Source organism: Saccostrea echinata, unplaced genomic scaffold (genome assembly GCF_033153115.1).
Source record: "Saccostrea echinata isolate AGI-Se365-2 ecotype Australia unplaced genomic scaffold, CSIRO_AGI_Sech_v1 ptg000025l, whole genome shotgun sequence".
NCBI classification, from domain to species: domain Eukaryota; kingdom Metazoa; phylum Mollusca; class Bivalvia; order Ostreida; family Ostreidae; genus Saccostrea; species Saccostrea echinata.
Window position 1 is genome coordinate 15,318,680 of NW_026889774.1, and position 20,530 is coordinate 15,339,209.

The window sequence follows — 20,530 nt, forward strand, 5'->3', positions numbered from 1 at the left end:
GAGTACGACCTGCGCTACAGTTGAATTTAAAATAATGAAGAACCCTGTATTTGGAAGCATCCTCACGTTGTGTAAATTGAAAATTTTTCAAATCATGACCCCGGGGGCGGGGGGGGGGGCACTATGGGAGATCTTTTAAGATCTTTATCCAGGAATAGAAAAGTCATGATTAGTCATATTTATGAAAGAGAGCAGATAGTGTATATTCAAGTTTTAAATGTTTACATGAGAATATAGATTAAAAGGAATCTGGTGATGGACAAGAGGGACCACATGACTCAGGTGAGCATTGTAGCCCATTTGCCTCTTTATCATATATGAAAAGCCTACTTGAAAAATTCGTGAAAAAAGGTATATTTAATACGTCTATTAATTCAACTTGCAATTAACAAATTGGCAATTCTGTATTAAATTGTCATCCCTAAATAAAATTTTTAAAAAATACCGTTTCTGTTTTCACTGGATTCTTTTGCAAAACTAAAAGAATCTTCCTTTATGCTAGGTACATACCCCACCCCCACCCACCTTAAACACATGTTGAAAGCAGATCCCTCCCTGCCCCCCCCCCCCCCCCCCCTGCGCCCTCTCCAAAAAATCGTAGTCTTTGGCAGAATTAATTTTTTGTAATTCTAGGAACATCTTTTCGTTAACTTTATTAAACATCTTAAATTACACACTTCTTTTAACTTTGTTAGCAGAGATTAAAGTTAAAACCTGCTTCCATTACCACTATATGTTCATCACCTCCACACAGTGATTAACTTTTGGTTCTCTTTATTGTTAAGAGAAGGAATTTTCATGTCTTTTGATAAAAAGGTCACCCGAGCCTCTCAGGCGACCTCTTGCTTTCTGTTTTCGTCCGTCGTCGTCATTCGTCAGTTGTAACTTTTGTAAATTTTTCAGCTTCTTATTTCATGTATTTTTAACCACTAAGCTAATTTCAACAAAATTTAGCATATACCATCAATGGGTAAGGGAATACAAAAATTATGAATTGTTCCCGAATGTCAGACACCTCGGCCAATTGACATTTAGGCCCAATGACACGTCGGCCCTGACAGGCCGGACCAAGATTTGAGACAGGTCGGCCCATATATAAAACATCTCGGCCAAAGCAAAATTTCATCATGACCTGAAATCTATTGTATATTTCCAATTTTCGGTTTGAATATAATTTTGATAATATTAATATACTGAACCAGAAGTCTCTGTCAAGACTGTAATTTTATTGGATTGTACTTATAACAAAGGAAGAGAAATTAGAAGTTGGACTTGAAACTTTGCAACAGCATAATGATCCTTAATTAAGTCTTTTTCTGTAGCAAGATTGTAATCAGACTAAAATTGTAGGAGGAGTAGCCTTTTAAAAGAATTTTACAGAAATTTTGATTTCAGATTCCATGGCGACATCATTTATCAAAATGCAAAAACGATAAGGACAATTATGTATCTCAGTGTAGTCTACTCGCATGCCACTTTAGCATAAAAGTATTTCAAAGAAATCTCTATTTACAGTAGCCATTGTAACACCGTTCATCGAAATCAAAACACCAAAACACAGAATTATGTATCTTAGTATTCGACTTGTGTGCCAAGTTATTTTGAATTCAGACCAAAAACTGTAGGAGGAGTAGCATTTTAAAAGAATTTTACAGGGATTTCGATTTTAGTTAACATGGCAACATCATTCATCAAAATCAAAAATCGATAAAGACAATAATGTCTCTCAGTGTAGTCTACTTCCATGCCACATTATTTAAATTAAACCAAGCTGTAGGAGGAGTAGCATTTTGAAAGTATTTCACAGAAATTTCTATTTTTAGTAATCATGGCAACACCAACATCGAAATCAAAACACCAGTATACGAAAACATGTATCTTAGTGTAGTCTACTTGTGTGCCAAGTTATTTTGAAATCGACAAAAACTGTAGGAGGACTAGCGTTTTGAAAGTATTTCACAGAAATTTTCATTTTTTAGAAACCATGGCAAAACCGTTCAAGGAAATCAAACACCGATATACAGAATTATGAATCTTAGTGATGTTTACTAGTCTGCCATGTTATTTTGAAATCAGACAAAAACTGTAGGACGAGTGGCGTTTTGAAATTATTTCATAGAAATTTACATTTTTTTAGTAACCATGGCAACACCGTTCAAGGAAACCAAAAACTGATATCTTAGTAAAGTCTACTTATGTGCCAAGTTATTTTAAAATCAAACAAAAACTGTAGGAGGAGTAGCATTTTGAAAGTATTTTACAGAAATTTCTATTTTTAGAAACTATGGCAACACTTTCCATTGAAATCAAAAACCTATATACAGAATTATGTGTAGTCTACTTGTGTGCCAAGTTATATTGAATTCAGACCAAAACTGTAGGAGTAGCATTTTGAAAAATTGTTTTCAGACAGACAGCCAGACGGACGGACGAAGGATACATTATTTTCACATAAGCTCTTCTGGTCTCTGACCAGTTGAGCTAAAAAACGATGAAGACTATTTTAAATTATTAAAAAGACTTTCCACAAGCACATTGACAATAATCAAGGAACTAAAAGACAATTAATTAAAGTGCTAGTTGATATAAAAACAAGATGCCGTGGCGCATCTTTTAGAGTCTCAAGTGTGTTTCATATTGATGACAACGAGGGGTTAATTTCGAGCAGGCTTAATTGTGAGACGGAAATTAAGAATATTTACATAATTGAATATTTTCTCCTTCATTTCTTAAAAAATGCACTTGTATAAACGTCACTAAACTAGCTTGAGACCCCTTTTGTAGTCTACATGTATCAAAACGAGCTTTTCAATCAATGAAACATGATGAAGTTCAGATCAATAATGCCATTACATGTATTTAATGCACTTAAACTATCTTGAAATTGAATACGATTATTATACATGTACTTTCTTTTTAAGGTCTGATGACACGTTGCTCATTGACAAATATCTGTTTTGTATCTCTTCGTAATATCGACAAGTTAATCATAATTATCATTGTCTTGTGATTTTTAGATTCTTTTCAAAATGTCTAAATAGATAAAGCCACAAAAATTGTGATATTGGCAATGTTAGTGATTTCCAATAGGATTATGTAGTGAATAGCATCCTCTGGTAACTTGCACAAATGCCTTGGTAAGGTACCTTATTTTTTTTTGTGAGGAAACTTGTTTCAGTAGCATAGCTCAATGACAAATTCTTGGAAGAAATAAAAGAATTTTAAGGTTTGTTAAGGTTCATAAACCGTCTGCTCACTCATATACAAACGATTATAGCATAGCATGCGGGGCAAAATTGGACAAAAAAGACACTTCAACTTGACAAATTAATAAAGGAATTATAGACATTTATGCCATTAAGAGTTATCTCTCCTATCAGAGTATCGATGAACCTTAAAATACTTTGTTTGTTTGTTTGTTGTTTAACGTCCCTCTTGAGATTTTTTTCACTCATATTGAGACGCCACTATTGCCGATGGAGAGCTGCAAAATTTTCACCCTTACTCGGCACTCAGGGATATTTGGCAGTGAGGGATCATTTTCGTGTGACACGGGACCTCGGTTTATACGGTCTCATCCGAAGGACCGGTCTCCACGTCCCACAGTTGGATTCGAACCGGCGACGTAAGGATCAACTCCTTACTCCGCAGACGCTCTTACCACTGCGTCACGCGGGCGACATACTTTATGTACATTGATAATGTGTTTTTTTCACATTTACTGGAGTTATCTCTCTCGCAATATACGCCGGCATAAAATAAACAACATTTTCTTATATGGTCAGTTAAGTGAATGTCGCAAGGCAGAACCACTGGAATCGTTTTTCGCGAAACTGTGGGTGCGTCTCTTTAGAGGTAGCGTGGATCCTCACTTTCTTCCAGGACACCGGTGATTTAACACATTGGAAAGTTTTAAGCAATTTTATCCACCTACACCCCTCCACTTTCCCTTTATTATGGATAAAACCATTTCAAATTTGTTTCCATTTTGCGCTTTCAGACCACAAGGAATAGATGTGTTGAAAATTATGTAATAACTTACATCATTAATTGGATAATTAATGGGAATTATTGGTTTGTTGCAACCACTATTGATATAACGACCAGTATTGAAATAATTATTTCAATAGTGGTTTGGAGTGCATTTCAAAACCAAACACAGGTTGTAACCACTATTGAAATAACGTTCACTATTGAAATAATTATTTCAATAGTGGTTGAAAATGCATTTCAAAAGCGAACACAGGCTGCAACCACTATTGAAATAAATTCACAAGTGAAACAATTATTTCAATAGAGGTTTTGAATGCATTTCAAAAGCTAAACCAGGTTGCGACCGCTTCTGAAATAATTTCAATTGAAATAAAGATTTCAATAGTGATATTGAAATAATTATTTTAATAGTTACTGAAAATGATTATAATACCAAGACCACATTGCAAGTCTTATTAAAATAACTTCTCTATTTAAAAAAAATATAAGGATTAATTGTTCATTACGTTTTTTCCAACACAATAAATTAATTTATTGAGTTAAAAATATGTTGTGTAATTTTATGTTTTCCTTTCTTTTCTAGAAATTACCGTTAATACACGGACATCTCTGATTTAACTGATATAATTAAAATTCAAACAAAGTATGCAAATTGTATGTGCAAGCTTCCGCTGAATCTGGCCGACTCGGCGAAAACCAACAGACAATCAATATATGAAAGTTTTAAGTAGTTTTTTTTAATATAAGGTTCATCTTTGCCACTGATATAAAAGGAAAGGATCATGAATACAGATAATCGTAGAAATTAGAATATCTGCATTAAAAAGAAGAAAAAAAGACTGATATCTGTGTGTACAAACTACATGTATCTGATGAAAACATAGTTATTTTTAATAAAAAGAATATAGAATAGAACTTAATTCTCACTCATATTCATGGGCTTGCCTACACTACAAATATGGATAGTAAATCCAACGTTTTAACTCGTCAAGACATTAAAAAGCAAAACTTTAAGGAAGTTACTTAAAGCATTATTACAATACTCGCTGTTGAAATAATTTCCGCTATTGAAATAATTATTTCATTAGTGATCTTTACTTCAAAAGTGGTTAAATTAATACTACCGCTTTTGAAATAATATCTACCATTGAAAAAATATATTGTCTTTAAAACCTTTTTTCTACACGAATAATCGCAATTTCCTTATTTAAAGATCATAACACAGAAATGAATTCTACCAGTTTTCTTTTCAATCTTCAACAGTTTGACAAAATATTGTCAAGTTACAATTATGCAATAAACATTACTACTGTGACGTCAAAAAGCGCTAAAATTCAGTTATGTTTAGCAAAGTTTATTAGCTTATCTGAGCCAAAGGCTCAAAGAGCTACTGCTATGGCCATTTGTGCGGTGTGCTTAAACTTTTTAGAATATGGGCCATAACTCAAGAACCACTTGGCCAATTATTGTCAAATTTGTCACAGGGTATCCTTGACCCAAGGGCTTCCATTTATACCAAAACTAAGGTTGTGACCCTTAAGCAAGGGGAGATAATTAGGTAAATAAAACCAAAAGTACTGGCTACTAAAATATCGTCTCAAGAATAACTGGGCAGACTATCACCAAACTTACACACAAGGATGAGGATATGTTGAAGATTAAAAATTGTTCAAGGCATCACCCTGGGACAAAGGGCGTGGTCTCAAAGTCACATCAAAGTTGACCAAAAATAACATTTTATTAAAACATCGATATTTTGCTTTTTATAAGGACTACTCTAGGATCATCAAATCTTGTCAGTTGATGCATCTTGGAACATCATGTCATGTTGAACCAAAAGTAGGTCACGGTGACTTACTTTTAAGGTCACCTGAGTCACCGGAACCACTGAACCAATTTCAACCAGTTTTGACATTTAGCATTTATGGGTAAGGGGGAACAAAAATTCTGAAATTCATGGTCCCTCCGGGGCCTGAGGGGTGGGGCTAAAACCATCAAAATTAATGCAATCTTTAAAAATCTTCTTTACTCATGAACATCAAGAATTCAGACTATTGGCGTGAATGTAATAAGCATTGAACCCTCTACTAAAATTGTGAAATTCATGGCCCCAGGGTCAGGGGTTCTGGTGCTAGGTGGGGTTATATAGATTATATAGTGAAAGTGGATTATTATCTTCCCCAAACGAAGTTTTTGAACATATTGTTTTTACTCTGTTTCTTATTATTATTATCATTAAGGTCTTTCGTTCCAGACGGAAGACCTCATAGTGATTCTACTGGTTCTTCTTTTTAAGGTCTTTCGTCTTCATGGAAGACCTTATGGTGATTCTATTGTTTCTTATTATTTAGGTCTTCTGTCTTCGCGGAAGACCTTATATTGATTCTTCTGTTTCTTCTTCTTCTTCTTATTATTATTTTGACCAAATTTTGTGCAGGCGTTTTCTCGAAAACTATTCAGCAGTTTTCAATGAAACTTTCACAAAAAATGAGTCATTCTTTGAACTTGGTTCATCACAAGGAAAATTTAGAAAATTCGCTTCCGGTTCCAAATTATGGGCAAATTTCTGATTTTAAATGGAATATTATCCGCGGCAAACCCAAAGAACGACTAAATGTATGAACTGGAGACTTATTAGAGATTATAGAACATATCTTCTAGATTACCAGAATTGCCTTTTCATATGTCGTCACTTATTCCGGTTGCTACCGGAAGCGAATTTAAAAAGTCGAATTTTTCAACTTTTTTGTTTTTCAATATATTTCGATGATATTAGTAGGGTTTATCGAAACTCTTTTCAGAATGCATTATATATAATTTGTTTGAAAATTGATAATAAATATTACAATTATTGTTAATATTTTTAGACAAATATTATGCACGCGATATCTCGAGAACTATTCAGTGGTTTTTCATCAAACTTTCAGGGATAACGTGTTTTAAAAAGCCATTGTTACATTTGAAAGAATTTTGGAAAATTCACTTCCGGTTCCATGTTACAGGCAATTTCCTGATTTTTAAATGGAAATTTTTCCGCGGCGGATCTAAAGAACGGCTTAAAATATGAACTGGAGACTTATTACAGAACACAGAACATGACTTCTAGATTTGCAGAATTGCCTTTTAGTGCGTCGTCAATAGTTCCGGTCGCTACCAGAAGCGAATTAAAGAACTCGAATTTTTCAACTTTCTCTTATAAGAAATGGTCCCACTAGCGTAATGGTTAGCGTGTTCAATTTTCACGCGGGCGACCTGGACTCAATCCCCAGAATGTCTGAATTTTTTTGTACCATTTTTTCAGCTGAAATATAATACTGTATCTTTGAAATGATATCTGGTATATTTTTCTTTTCGAATTACGCAATATATTTTTACATACAATTTACGTTTTATAGTACAGACCCTGAAACGTGCTACTACCCCACACGCACGCTAGACGAACGGTACACGCCCGCTTCACGGTTTGCACGAAACGCTGCACGGTTTACTCAAAACGCTACACGGTTTGCAGGAAACGCTACACGCTTTACACGAAAGGCTGCACGGTTTAGACGAAAGAATGCACGAAACGCTTTGTACATGTTTCTCACACGCTTTGTACACGATTCTCACACGCTTTGGTCTCATTTTGGATTTTCTATTCGGAATCTCTCGAACATCATTTAAATTATTACGGATTAATAGTAGATTAATTAAGAGTAATTAAGAGTATCAATCTTTCACAATGCGTTAAATTAAAACTCGCTTAACCAGTACTTATATAAACAATAGAAATATTTCATGGTTTAGTTGTAATTAATTAATAATTGTCATTTCGTATTCAATTAATTTGTTTGAAGGTGAAACGCCTATCATCGTCTACGTACAAACTTTGTTTAGCTAGCATCTAAATTACTCACTGCATAAAAGATACATGTACATGTATGTATATATTTGTCATTCATAATCTCTCTCAGCAATTTATGTTTTTACAATTATAGTTTTATATTTAAAAATAATCGTATTAATTCTGGAATATAAACTCAGTTATTGATTTTCAATTGATTAAATTGTGTTTGATATCCGTAAACGGATTAATTTTCTTATTTTTGATTTAGTGATAAAATTATTTTATTCGATTAATTTAGGTTATGTTTATCATGCGTTAACTGCATCAAAAAGGAACATTATGCAGAACATTTATACGAACGAGGGGGGGGGGGATTACTTTGATCTTATAAAGTACTTGTTTCATTAACTAAGATCCCGGGAAAAAATATTATTCAGAAACAAGTGCCTGTGCTAAAGAGTAAATCAATATTCAAACCAAATTGTAAAATCTTTCATTTCAAAACCCGACTAATCAGGACATTTTATGCAATTACATGTAATATTCGTGGCCCTTACATGTAACTATACATACAATGTTGATCTTTACATACCCCGGTACATAATGAAAAAAGAAACTGAAATATCCTTTAAAAAATAAATAAAATATAAAAAAAAAATAATAAAACTGCGTGATTTATAAAACAACTATTATATATAGTTATTTTCGATTTATTTCTCTACTTTTTTATGATTTTCATGAATGATGCAAATCAATTCACTGTTTACAGAAACTTGGATTGACTAATTAAAAAAAAAAATTAAATCCAGGGACATTATTTGTACCCACTAAATACTACTATGCTGATTTAATTTCACAAATTAAAACTCAGTCGTTATTCTCGGGTGACATTTAGCCATGATTGACAAGAGATAAAAGCAGAACAAGTTTTCAGTTCCCTGCACTGGGAGACCGTGATCGCTGTTGTGAATGACCTTGATCACAGTCGCAGGTGTAGAGAAGATTCCAATATATTTTTTAGGGGTGTATCAGTATACCCCATAAACAAAGATTTAAAAAAGAATAACTATCTTATTATTATACACATGTTTACTACAAATTTGAGAGTTTGTGTTTTCATCTGCACCCCCCCCCCCCCGATATATCTAAACCTGCGTTCGTCAATGCATATCAATTATACAATGAACTCATTTATTTCACACTTATTAATCAACAAATTTTATGTATAGAAACACTATAAATGGACATCATCTCAAAATTGTATTGTTTATCACAATCTGGTAATAAGACGAGAGCGGAGTCCTGATGAATTTTCGCTTTGAAATAAAATGAATATTGCTTTCTTTGAAAAAAAACAAAACATTCGAAACCTAGGATCACTTCAATAGTGTATTGAACTCAATGCTGTACTGAACATAATTAAATAAGATGAATATATTTTCTGTCCATCTTCTTTTAAGGAAAAAAAACAAACATACAGATGTATTATTATGCATTACCGTGTAATTAACCTTGTTGTTCCGTATTTTTCTTAATTTTCACCAGTTTAAGTATCCAAATAATATTACTTAAAAACAACACAGTTTGTTAGACCTGGTCCATCATTAGCAATTTTTAAAATAAAATGACTTCCGAATGAATCCTACACGATTCTCACACGATTCTTGCACGAAAGTCGCACGTTTCTCGCACGCTCGCTACACGGTTTGCACGAAACGCTTTGGAGCTAACACGAAACGCTGCATGATTTACACGAAACGCTACACGGTTTGCACGTAATGCTGCACGATTTACATGAAACGCTACACGGTTTGCACGAAACGAAAACCGCACGAAAGTCAAACGCTTTTTTGGGGGTAGTAGCACGTTTCAGGGTCTGTATTTAATGTATGAAGGAGTTAAAATGAATGCACAACGTAATACAGATAGTGTTATGAGTGAGGAATCAACCTCTCTAATAGCGGAGAAGGGACGGAAAACCTTCTTGTTGCCATAGCAACAAGTTTCTAGTTATTATTCTTATTTTTTAGACAAATTTTGTCCAAGCAATATCTCGAGAACTATTCAGTGGTTTTTCGTAAAACTTATAGGGATATCACGCCATTAAATGGCATTGTTGAAAAAATTCGCTACCGGTTCCAAGTTATGGACATTTTTCTGATTTTAAAATGAAATTTTGTCCGCGGGATATCTAAAGAACAGCTAAAGATATGAACTGGAGACTTGTTAGAGATGATAGAACATGACTTTAAGATATGCAAATCTACCTTTTTTTCGTCATTAGTACTTCCGGTCGCTACTGGAAGCGAATTAAAAAAGTTGAATTTTTCAACTTTCTTGTTTTTCAATATTTTTTTATGATATGAGTAGGGTTTATAGAAACTCTTTTCAAAATGATAAATATATAATTTGTTGTGAAATTGATAAATCCAAACTCCAGATATTCGTCATATTGCACTTTGAAAAAGGCGGGGGGGGGGGGGTTTCCAATAGCGTAATGGTTAGCAGTCAATGGTTAACGGATGCATATGGAGAATCGGACGGAATACCTCTCGTTGCTCGCAATGAGATCACATCTAGTTATTATTATTATTATTTTCCCTTTTCTTGTCAGTACAATTTCTCAGAGATGGCTGGACGGATTTTCTTGAAATTTTCAGGGATGTTAGAAGATGAGAATACGCTTAGATTTTTCTTTTTTTCATTTTTTCAAAATTTACTTCCGGTCGTCAGATATGTCCCGATTTCCCTTTTTTTCAAAAATATTTTATCCGAGTGAGATCTCAAAAACGGTAAGAGATTAAGACACCAAACTTATATGAGTAACATTTTAATTGTTATTTAAGTATTAATAGTAAATAATTAAATCATTTATCATGAGTTACATAATATTATGATTTATCTGTTTGTTTACACTGCATAAATTGCTACTGGGTTGAATTAATATTACGATTGAAAAATTCAATCAGAGATTAAAGATCGCACTGAGTAAATGAAATGGGCTAGGGTTTAAAGTACCGTAATTTTTTCTCCATCGAATTAACAGCTGATGAACAAAGCGTGTTTCATTTAAGCCACTTTACTCGACAACTCAAAATCTTCCTCCATAAAAGCAAATTAAATCAAATATTTCAGAACATCTAAGGTAAATGTTTGATTTGTACTTTGTTATCATAATTTAATGATTTCTTTATCTACGTGTACGATCTTTGATTGTTCAATCAAACTATATGCAAGATGCTATCCTGGACCAAAAAAATTGCATCAACGGCAGCTCTAACGCGGATGAATCTGTTTTCATGCACGCTGTATAACCAGGATGTATAGGGCCGGGCTTATTTGAATTTCCAAGTATATCTTAAAGGAATAGTATAGTTTGAATAAACATTATGGATGAGTGCACAAAGAGGAGGTTTTTGTAAGGAACTAAGAGGGTGCAATGAAACAAGCATCTTTTTTACGTATCAGGAATCACCATCAAAACACGTTTAGTGTATGTTTTCTGGAATCAGAAAATTAAAGAATCATATATATGTTTTTCTTTACTATACATGTATGTGTTTGTTGCATTTTTTTTTTAATTTTTGGAAGGAATCCGTTTGACAACAAAGGGCAGATTAATCAACATCGTGCGACATGACTGATCGCACTGCCTTAATAAAATATCAATCTTATTTTTATATAATCAATTTCAGAACTCAATTTCAGACTGAAACTTCATTAAAAACAATCATTAATTGAATACCAAAGCATTATTTATTACTTTTGCCTGTTTAAATTCTACCATATCTAGAAACCCGAGTTGAATGATAAACAATCCATTTACTGTCATTTTGCTAAAATATTAAGTGGCTCTATCCGAATTATCTTCTCCCTGAAAAAAAAAAAATCATTGAAATGATTTGAGAAAGTGTAATCTGAGGTGTAAAAAGAGGCGTGCAAAATTTCTAAAGCCCTATTCGTTTTTGCAGTCCAAATCTTTTTGTTTTTCTCATTAAAAACACTTACCTTGCATAGGATCCGTTTTCTAAAATTTATTAAGATGCTTAATGTAAAGTTCTTTCTCACAAGAAAAATAGAAAAGAAATATGAATTCATTAAAATTTTACATCATTTTTAATGCTATGTTGTGAATAAATTTTGAATTTACATCGTGTCTGGATTAAAAAAAAATAAAGTTGTCAACAAAAAAGTTAAAATCTGATCAATTCTATAGAATTTAAAATGGCGTCGTTTGGAATTCCTCCATTTTTGCACGTGCCCTGGTGCGAAATGATTGAACTAAGCATTGAAAGAAATGAAGGTTGCTAGGATTTTCCAAAGAACTAAAACACTTTGACATTACCATCGCATGCAAGAAGACATAAAAAAGCTATTCCAATAACATGGGTATGATTTTAGGGCCGTTATCAATATTAACTTACACTGCATACAGACTTTCTTAGCTTTTTCTTAATATCAAGAGATGTTTGTATGCTGAAATCAATGTGGTATTGTGATAGTTCCGACGATAACAATTGCAAGTGTGGGAAAAAATTAAACATTCACCCATTGAATAATTCAGTTCGTCCAATATTTTGATAATATAGTTAATTGACAAAACAGCAGGGGGTAGGCCTAAAGCACTTATGTGTGTGAAAAGAATTTTAGTGTGGTCAGTTGGAATTCTTGCACGGATAGTGTATACATGTACGGTTTTGAAATGTTGAACAAGACTGCCTGTGACGGTATATATTGTCGTTTTGTACATATTGTCGTTGGAGACAATATGTACCTACCCTCACTGCACATATTGTCGTCCATCGGTACATATTGTCGCCGACTGAAAAGTTACATATGTACATATTGTCGCTGGCGACATTATGTGCCTCACCCTCACTGTACATATTGTCGCCCCACAGAAATTGTTGTTTAAAGATGTCTTTTGTTGGTTTTTGGTAGTTTTGTGAATGAAATTGGTGTAGAAATCACAATGACGTGTCTCTTATGCTATTTCATACAGCGTGATTGTGACGGTACATTTTGTCGTCCTGCTCATATCGTCGCCGGCGACAATGTGTACCTTCCCTCACTGCACATATTGTCGTCCATCAGTGTTATTGTGTATGTTAAGTTAATTATTTAATTATGAAATTCTACCTGTGGACTAAATATATACAAGTTAAACAAACAAAATTTAAAAAAAAAAAAAAAAAAAATCAAACCACCAAGCGAGGGGGGGGGGGGGGTGGCAACTTCTGTCTTTGGTGTTTGGAAAGATTTTTAAAGATTTTCTGTATATACTTGTATATTCCTATGTAAAACTTTGATCACCCATTGTGGCCCCACATTAACCCTTGGGTCATAACTTGAACAAAATTGATTTTGTTTTTGTTTGTTTGTTTGCTGTTAAAATGTCCCTCTCGAGAATTTTTCACTCATATTGAGACGTCACCGCTTACCGGTGGAGGGCAGCAAATTTATACTTATACTTGTCACTCAGGATCATTGATCAGTGAGGGATCTTTTTTGTGCCAGAACCTCAAAATTGAACGTGCGCTATGAAGCTTTCACATAAGTATCATCTCTTTTGAGCCAGTAGTTCTTGAAAAGAAGATTTTGAAAGAATGTTTTTTTCTAAATATTCTATGAAAAACTTAGATCATGTATTGTAGCCACACCTATCCTCCGAGGGACATGATCTGAATAAAACTGAATCTACACTTTTTAGTAAAGCAGACCTGTTTACTCTTACGATTCGCCGTATTTTGTACGGATTTTGAGTCCAAAATACGTCTCACGCTTTGCTTTTATGAAAATACGGAAATCGGGAAATCCGTTCGTAGTTAGTTTTCGCTATGATCTTTCTCAGTTTGACGCTTTTTAATCGCTGAGAAAAGAGAAAGATTTCAAACACTTCAGTGATATCGGGTTGCAAAAACGCTGTGATCTAAAAAAAATGATAGAAATCTTTCGAAAGAAAGCAAAGTTTGATGTTTTTCCTTGTTATTAAACTATGTTTTGGTATTCACAAGTAATATATACTGTATGTAAAATCGATGGATAGTGAAATCTTACGGGCAAATGCCAAATCTCACTGACAAATCTTTTTGAAAATACTGAGAGACAACAATATGGGTAAACAGGTCTGATAAAGCTATCAACTTTTCTGACACAGTGGTTTTTGAGAAGATTTTTAGAAGTCACTAAATTCTCACTTATTCTTAACTACTTCCCTAAAAAGAGAGCTTGGCCCTTCATTTGAACAAACCTGAATCCCCTTTATCCACAGATGCAAGTGGCAAATTTGGTTGAAATTGACCCAGTTGGTCTTGAGAAGAAGCTGAAATTATGAATAGTTTACAGACATACGGGAGTCAGACAAAATGTGATCAGTAAAGCTCACTTGAACTTCCAGTTCAGGTGATCTAAATATGTTATTTTTTGCGTTATTCTTATATTATTATTAACAATAAATTATATTTATAATATTATATCGGCACATGATCGTATAAAAGAATAATGCAAAAAATAATTTCCAAATAATCATTACTACTGAACAAAAAAAATACCTGTATTCAATCTCCAATTTTGTATTACAAGAAAAAAAAAATAGCTGATTTATCAGATATCTCAAGAGTTACAGTATCTTGATATGTCATAGTGATGTACATCAATCTTGGACACAATTTTTTGACCAAAAAGTTTTCTCCCTACAGTATTGTCCGTAATGCTGTCTGTCTCCCTCCGTGTGTGTATGTGTTTCTCAATCTCTCTTTCTTTTCTCAAGTAAATATTCGTCAAAATGATATATCGACGACAATATATGCCGACCTTGACTGTACATATTGTCGCCGACGACAATATGTGCTGGTGCTTGACTGTACATTTTGTCGTCCATTATGCAGGAGGAAAATAAGGCTCGTCTCGGTACATATTGTCGCCGGCGACAGTATGTACCGATGGACGACAATATGTGCAGCGAGGGTAGGTACATATTGTCGCCGACGACAATATGTACAAAACGACAGTATGTACCGTCACACTGCCTCTTCCAAAATTGTGAATTTCATGACCCCTGGGTCAGGGGTTCTGGTGTTAGGGCGGGGCTTTATTGATTATATAGTAAAAATATATTAATCCTTTAAAAAATCTTTTTCTTTACTCATGAACATCAAGAAGTCAAACTATTGGCATGAATGTAATAAGCATTGAGCTCTCTACCAAAATTGTGAAATTTATGGCCCCAGGGTCAGGGGTTTTGGTGCTAGGGTGGGGTTATATAGATTATATTGAGAAAGTGCATTATTACTTTTAAAATCTTCTTCTCTGCTCCTAGGATTTGAATAAACTAACTAAGTACATTGTTATGATAAGCAAGAGTGCCTCTTCCAAAGTTGTGAAATTCATGGCCCCTTGGTCAGGGGTTCTGGTGTTAGGGCGGGGCTCCATTGATTATACAGTGAAAATGCATTATTTCTTTGAAAATCTTCTTCTCTGTTCACGGGTATTAAATAAACTAACTTAGTACCTAGTAATGATGAGGAATTTCGTGGCCCCAGGGTCAGGGTTTCTGATGTTAAGGGGGGCTCTATTGATTATATAGGGAGAATATATTAATTCTATGAAAATATTCTTCTCTGTTCCTTGGTATTAAACCAATTAACGAAGTTTAAAGTTATGATGAGAAAGAGTGCCTCATCCAAAATTTTGAATTTCATGGCCTCTGGGTTGGGGTTCTGGTGAAGGGGAGGGGGGGGGGGGCTCTATAGATTATATAGTTAAATGCATAATATCTTTTAAAATATTTTCTCTTCTACCGGTTATAGCGTCTCCATATGAGTGAAAAATTCTCGAGTTGGACGTTAAACAAAAAATAAACAAACAAAATCTACTGGTTATTAAGCAAAGAAACAGGTATATAGTTATGATGAGCAAGGGTGCTTCTTCCAGAATTGTAAGTTCATGGCCCCTGGGTCAGATGCTCCGGTGAAAGGATGGGGCTTTATTTATTTAATAATATAGTGAAAATGCATTTCTTTGAAAATCTTCTTTGCTTCTGGGTATATTGGAGGCAAACAGAGTAAAAGTTGTAATATGTAAGGGTATTTTTACCAGAATTTTGAACACCTGGACCATTTAGTCAAGTGTTGTGGTCCTGGCCAGGGCTCTATTAATTTGTATTCTGCTGAGCAAAGTTATTCCCCATTGCCATTCACCTTTGATAATTAATCACTGTAAAAAATGCATTTTAAAGGTTAATAGAATAATAAAATTATGTAAGAATGTTTATTGTATAATACAAAAAGTACTTTCATAGTTTTAATGATCAGGTAGACTTAGAAATAATAGATGAATAAAAATGAAACAAAAATAACTTATCTAGTATCTTTTTTAAATGTTCTTCAAAGGCCAAGAGAGGTCAATGTGAGAAGTAATAATATGGTGTTAAAAAATAGACATTCTGTTAAAAGTGTGCATGGTAATAGTGATAAATGGGAGACAGATAGATACTAGACCAATTATTTTGTTGATCTTAATCATACAATTTTTCTTGCTTTTGGGCAACAAAGCTTCATTTATCAGTTAATGGATCATCTTATTTTTGTATTGTACTCAGGTGACCGTTAAGGCCCTTGGGCCTCTTTTTTAAAATTAATAATCAAGTACGACAAAGTGTACGACAAATCAAAGTACACTGCCACCATGCATACACGAAGTGCTTAATGTTCAGGAAAAACTAACATACTAAAGCGGACAGAAATATTTTTTTTAAAAAAAAAAGTTTAACATAATGCAGACAATTTGCAGCTTAATGCCCTTGAATAAAAAAGGGGTACTGTATATTTAATGCATTTTCAAAATATGTTTATGAGCAACTAGGCGGTATCCTTGGGTCTAAACGTTAGATTCTGGACCATTAATTTTAAATTTTGGTAGAGAGTTTAGAATCATACAAACGTTGCCTGCTAAATGTCAATGACCAGAAAGGAAGATTTTCAAAGAATTTTCGATTTGACGTTGTACTCAAATTATTAATGCTCGGCTTTCAGTACTTTGACAAGCAATAAAATTAGCAAATTATTTTAATCTTGTGTATTAGAACAGATTTTCACTTGTGCTTTTTTTAATGATGCTTGTAGGAGATGTCACATCTTTCTGTGCTGTAAACAAGTATGCTACAGTTGCTGATGGTTTAAATGCTGCCTACTTTATCAACTGCTCAGATTCTAACCCAGCACACACACACTACATTCAGGAGTGTCCCTACCCTGAATTGTTTTCTATTGAGACCAACAGCTGTCAGGACTTCAGGGTGGTACCGACAGACTCTAGAATGGTTCCTCAGGCACCATGTAGGTGAATTATAAACATGGATTTCCGTTTATACAGACAAAAAAGGGTGACTGTGGTGACAAATTTTTGTTTCTTTTTTTAAGGTATCCTGAGTCACTCAGGTGTCCTATTGCTATCTTCAACTTCTTCTTTTGAACTGCTGAACCAGTATCATCCAAATTTAGCATATAGCACCAGCTGATGAAGGGGTACAAAAATTGTGAATTTCATGGTCCCTGCCCCCCTCCCCCCGGGGGGAGGGGGGGCTGAGGGGTGAGGCTAAAACCATCAAAATCAATGTCTTTGAAAATCATTTTTTTTATTCCTGGACATCAAGAAGGCAAACTTTGACATGAATGTAATGAGCATTTAGCCCTCTACCAAAAGTATGAAATTCATGACCAAAGTGGCAGGGGTTCTGAAGTTAGGGCTAGCTTTAATGATCATGTAGTGAAAATCCATTAAGTCTTTAAAATTCTTATTCTCTCCCCCTGTGTGTTTAGAAAATTAACTAGTCAATGATAATGAAGTGCCTAGTCCAAAATTTGAAATTTTTTACCAGGGTCAGAAGTTCTGGTGTAATGGTCATTTAGTGAAATGCGCAAATTCTTTAAAAAATCTTCTTCTTCTCTCCCCCCCCCTCTTCATGTTCTCTCCCGCCCCACCCCCACCCCTTCCCGTTTATTTAGAAAACAAACCAGGTGCAAGATTATGATAAGCAAGGGGGTCTCTTCCAAAATGATGAATTTTATGTCCCCAGGGTCAAGGGTTTTGGAGTTTTGGCGGGGCTCTAATGATCATATAGTGAACATGCATTGAACTTTTGAAATCTTCCTCTCTCTCCCAGTTTATTTAGAAGATAAACCAGGAACATGGTTATGATGAGCAAGGTTTATCTTCCAATAAGGTGAAATTTGTGGCCCAAGGATCAGGGTTTTGGAGTTAGGACAGGACTCTTATGATCAATTAGTGAAATTGTATATATTCTTTAACAATCGTATTCTCTCTCCCTCTATATTGAGAAAATAAACAAAGTGCCTGGTTACATATATGAGCAAGGGTGCTTCTTCAAAAATATGAAATTTGTGGCTCAAGAAGCAGGGGTTCTGGCATTAGGGTGAGGCTCTCATGATCATATTATAAAGTGAAAATGCATAAATTCTTTCAAAATCTTCCTTCTCCCCCTCTATATCAGATAAATCAGATGTATGATTACGTTGAGCAAATTGCCTCTTCAAAATTTGTGAAATCTGTAGCCCCAAGGTCAGGGGTTTTGGAGCTTGGGGGCTTTAATGATAAAAATAATAATAATAATACTTTATTTAAAGAGGGTAACCAGATTGGTGCAAGCACAATTCCTCCCCAGGGCCTTCTGTCAATAAACATTATAAAGATAACATAGTTATACACATACAAACACATAATAAATATATACATAAATATACAAAGACAAATTTGAATCACAAATTTTTCTGACTTTGTTTTACATAATGTTTTACTTGTTTCTTGAAAGCATTAAGAGTTGGTGACATTTTTATATGTACAGGTAAATCATTCAATAACATGGCACCAGAGTACTGGAAGGAATTTTCAAAAAGTTTGCATTTATGAATTGGCACACACAAGTCAACATTGGATTCAGATCGAAGATTGTATTTGTTTTTACTTTGAAATTGAAACATGTCATTTAAATAAGTAGGGCAAGAATTAAAGAGGGATTTATATAGTAATACATATTTATTTACAGTAAGTTGTAAATAGACACTTAGCAAATCAAGTTCGTCAAAGAGGCCGTGAGGGTGCATCAGGGGGAGCATCTAAAATATACCTTGCAGCACGTTTTTGAAGCTTATGAACTCTGTCAAGATTTGATCGGGATGTATTGCCCCAAATTGTAAGGCAGTTATCAATAGTAGGCATGATATATGCATTGTTAAACAGCTTGAGTGTTTGAGTGGGAAGATACTTTTTATTTCTTCGGAGGGTAGAAAGTTAACGTGACAGGGATTTTCACACTGGTCGATATGTACATGTAGACTCTACTGTAAAGAATTATCTAAATATACTCCAAGAATCTTTTCATGTGTTACGTTGTCTAGCTTCTGATTTGATATGTATAAAAAAAAATCATGCTCTGAGAATTTTGATCTCTTCTGATGTATGCCTATTAACATGCATTTACTTTTTGAAGCATTAAATACCATTTGATTCTGAGAGCACCATTTTTCTATACAAGCAATATCCATTGATAATGCATTTACAATAGATTGGGAATCTTTGCCGGGGACATGAAGAGTGGCATCATCTGCAAACAAATCTATGTTTGAATTTTTAATATTAAGTGGAAGATCGTTAATGTAAAGTAAAAGCAGAAGAGGCCCTAGTATAGATCCCTGTGGAACTACCACTGTGACTTGCTGATAAGATGATTGTTTGTTAGACAGATGGACACTTTGAAGTCTGTCACTTAAGTTTGATCGAAATCACGGTAAAGTTATTTCATTAAGATTATAACACTGTAGCTTTTTAAGAAGAATTTCATGATTCACTAGGTCATATGCCTTACTGAAGTCAAGAAAGACAGTGCCAACAAGCTTGCCTTGATCCATTTCATATAACCATTCATCTGAAATTTTTACTTAGGGCTGTTTGACATTAGTGCAGTTCTCTGAAATCTGATTGAGATTCTATTAAAAGATCAAAGTTTGAAAAGAGAGATTGGATATATTTTGCCACATATTTTTCTACAATTTTTTATAATGTCGGTAAAATAGAAATGGGTCTGTAGTTATTTGGATCTGGTTTGTTTCCCTTTTTAAAGACTGGTGTAACTTTGGCAAGTTTAAAACTCTTCGGAAAAATACCACATGTGATACTTGTATTTATTATGTGGGTCACAGGTTTATGTATTATTTGTGCAGTAAGTTTTAATAGACGTGGACCGATGCTATCTACACCTAATGATTTACTAATATTTAGCTTATTAAGCAAGGAAAGCACTTCATCGGGACTTATAAGCGGGATACCAAACATTTCTGTACCCAATTTAGACTGTACAAAATTCAAAAGGTCGTTAATGTCACACTCTTCTTTTACACCTGCAAGGAGTTTAACAGAGATATTTGAAAAAAGAGAATTAAACATCTCTACAGTTACTTGTGTATGCTCTGTAACATTATTATTTTGTGCCAGTGCGGTCGGAATATAATTTTGTGGGGTAGAAGCTAATTTATTTAATGCGTCCCACATCTGACGTGGATTTTTGTTTTGCTCTATAGCTGATTTATAATAATTAATTTTTGCATTTACTATAAGTGATGTTACCTTATTTCGCCATATTCTATAGTTTTCAAAGTCTTTATTTTTATGAAAGTTATTGCGCATGTGTTGTGC

The 20,530-nt window shown here is 34.0% G+C and overlaps 1 protein-coding gene across 1 annotated transcript in view; it reads left to right on the forward strand.

The window, feature by feature from the left end:
• Positions 1-20,530, forward strand: part of LOC133192915 (uncharacterized) — an 804,603-nt gene that overhangs the window by 412,747 nt on the left and 371,326 nt on the right. Inside the window, 1 exon segment of the mRNA XM_061328921.1 lies at positions 16,945-17,157. Within this exon segment, the coding sequence (XP_061184905.1) occupies positions 16,945-17,157 (213 nt within the window).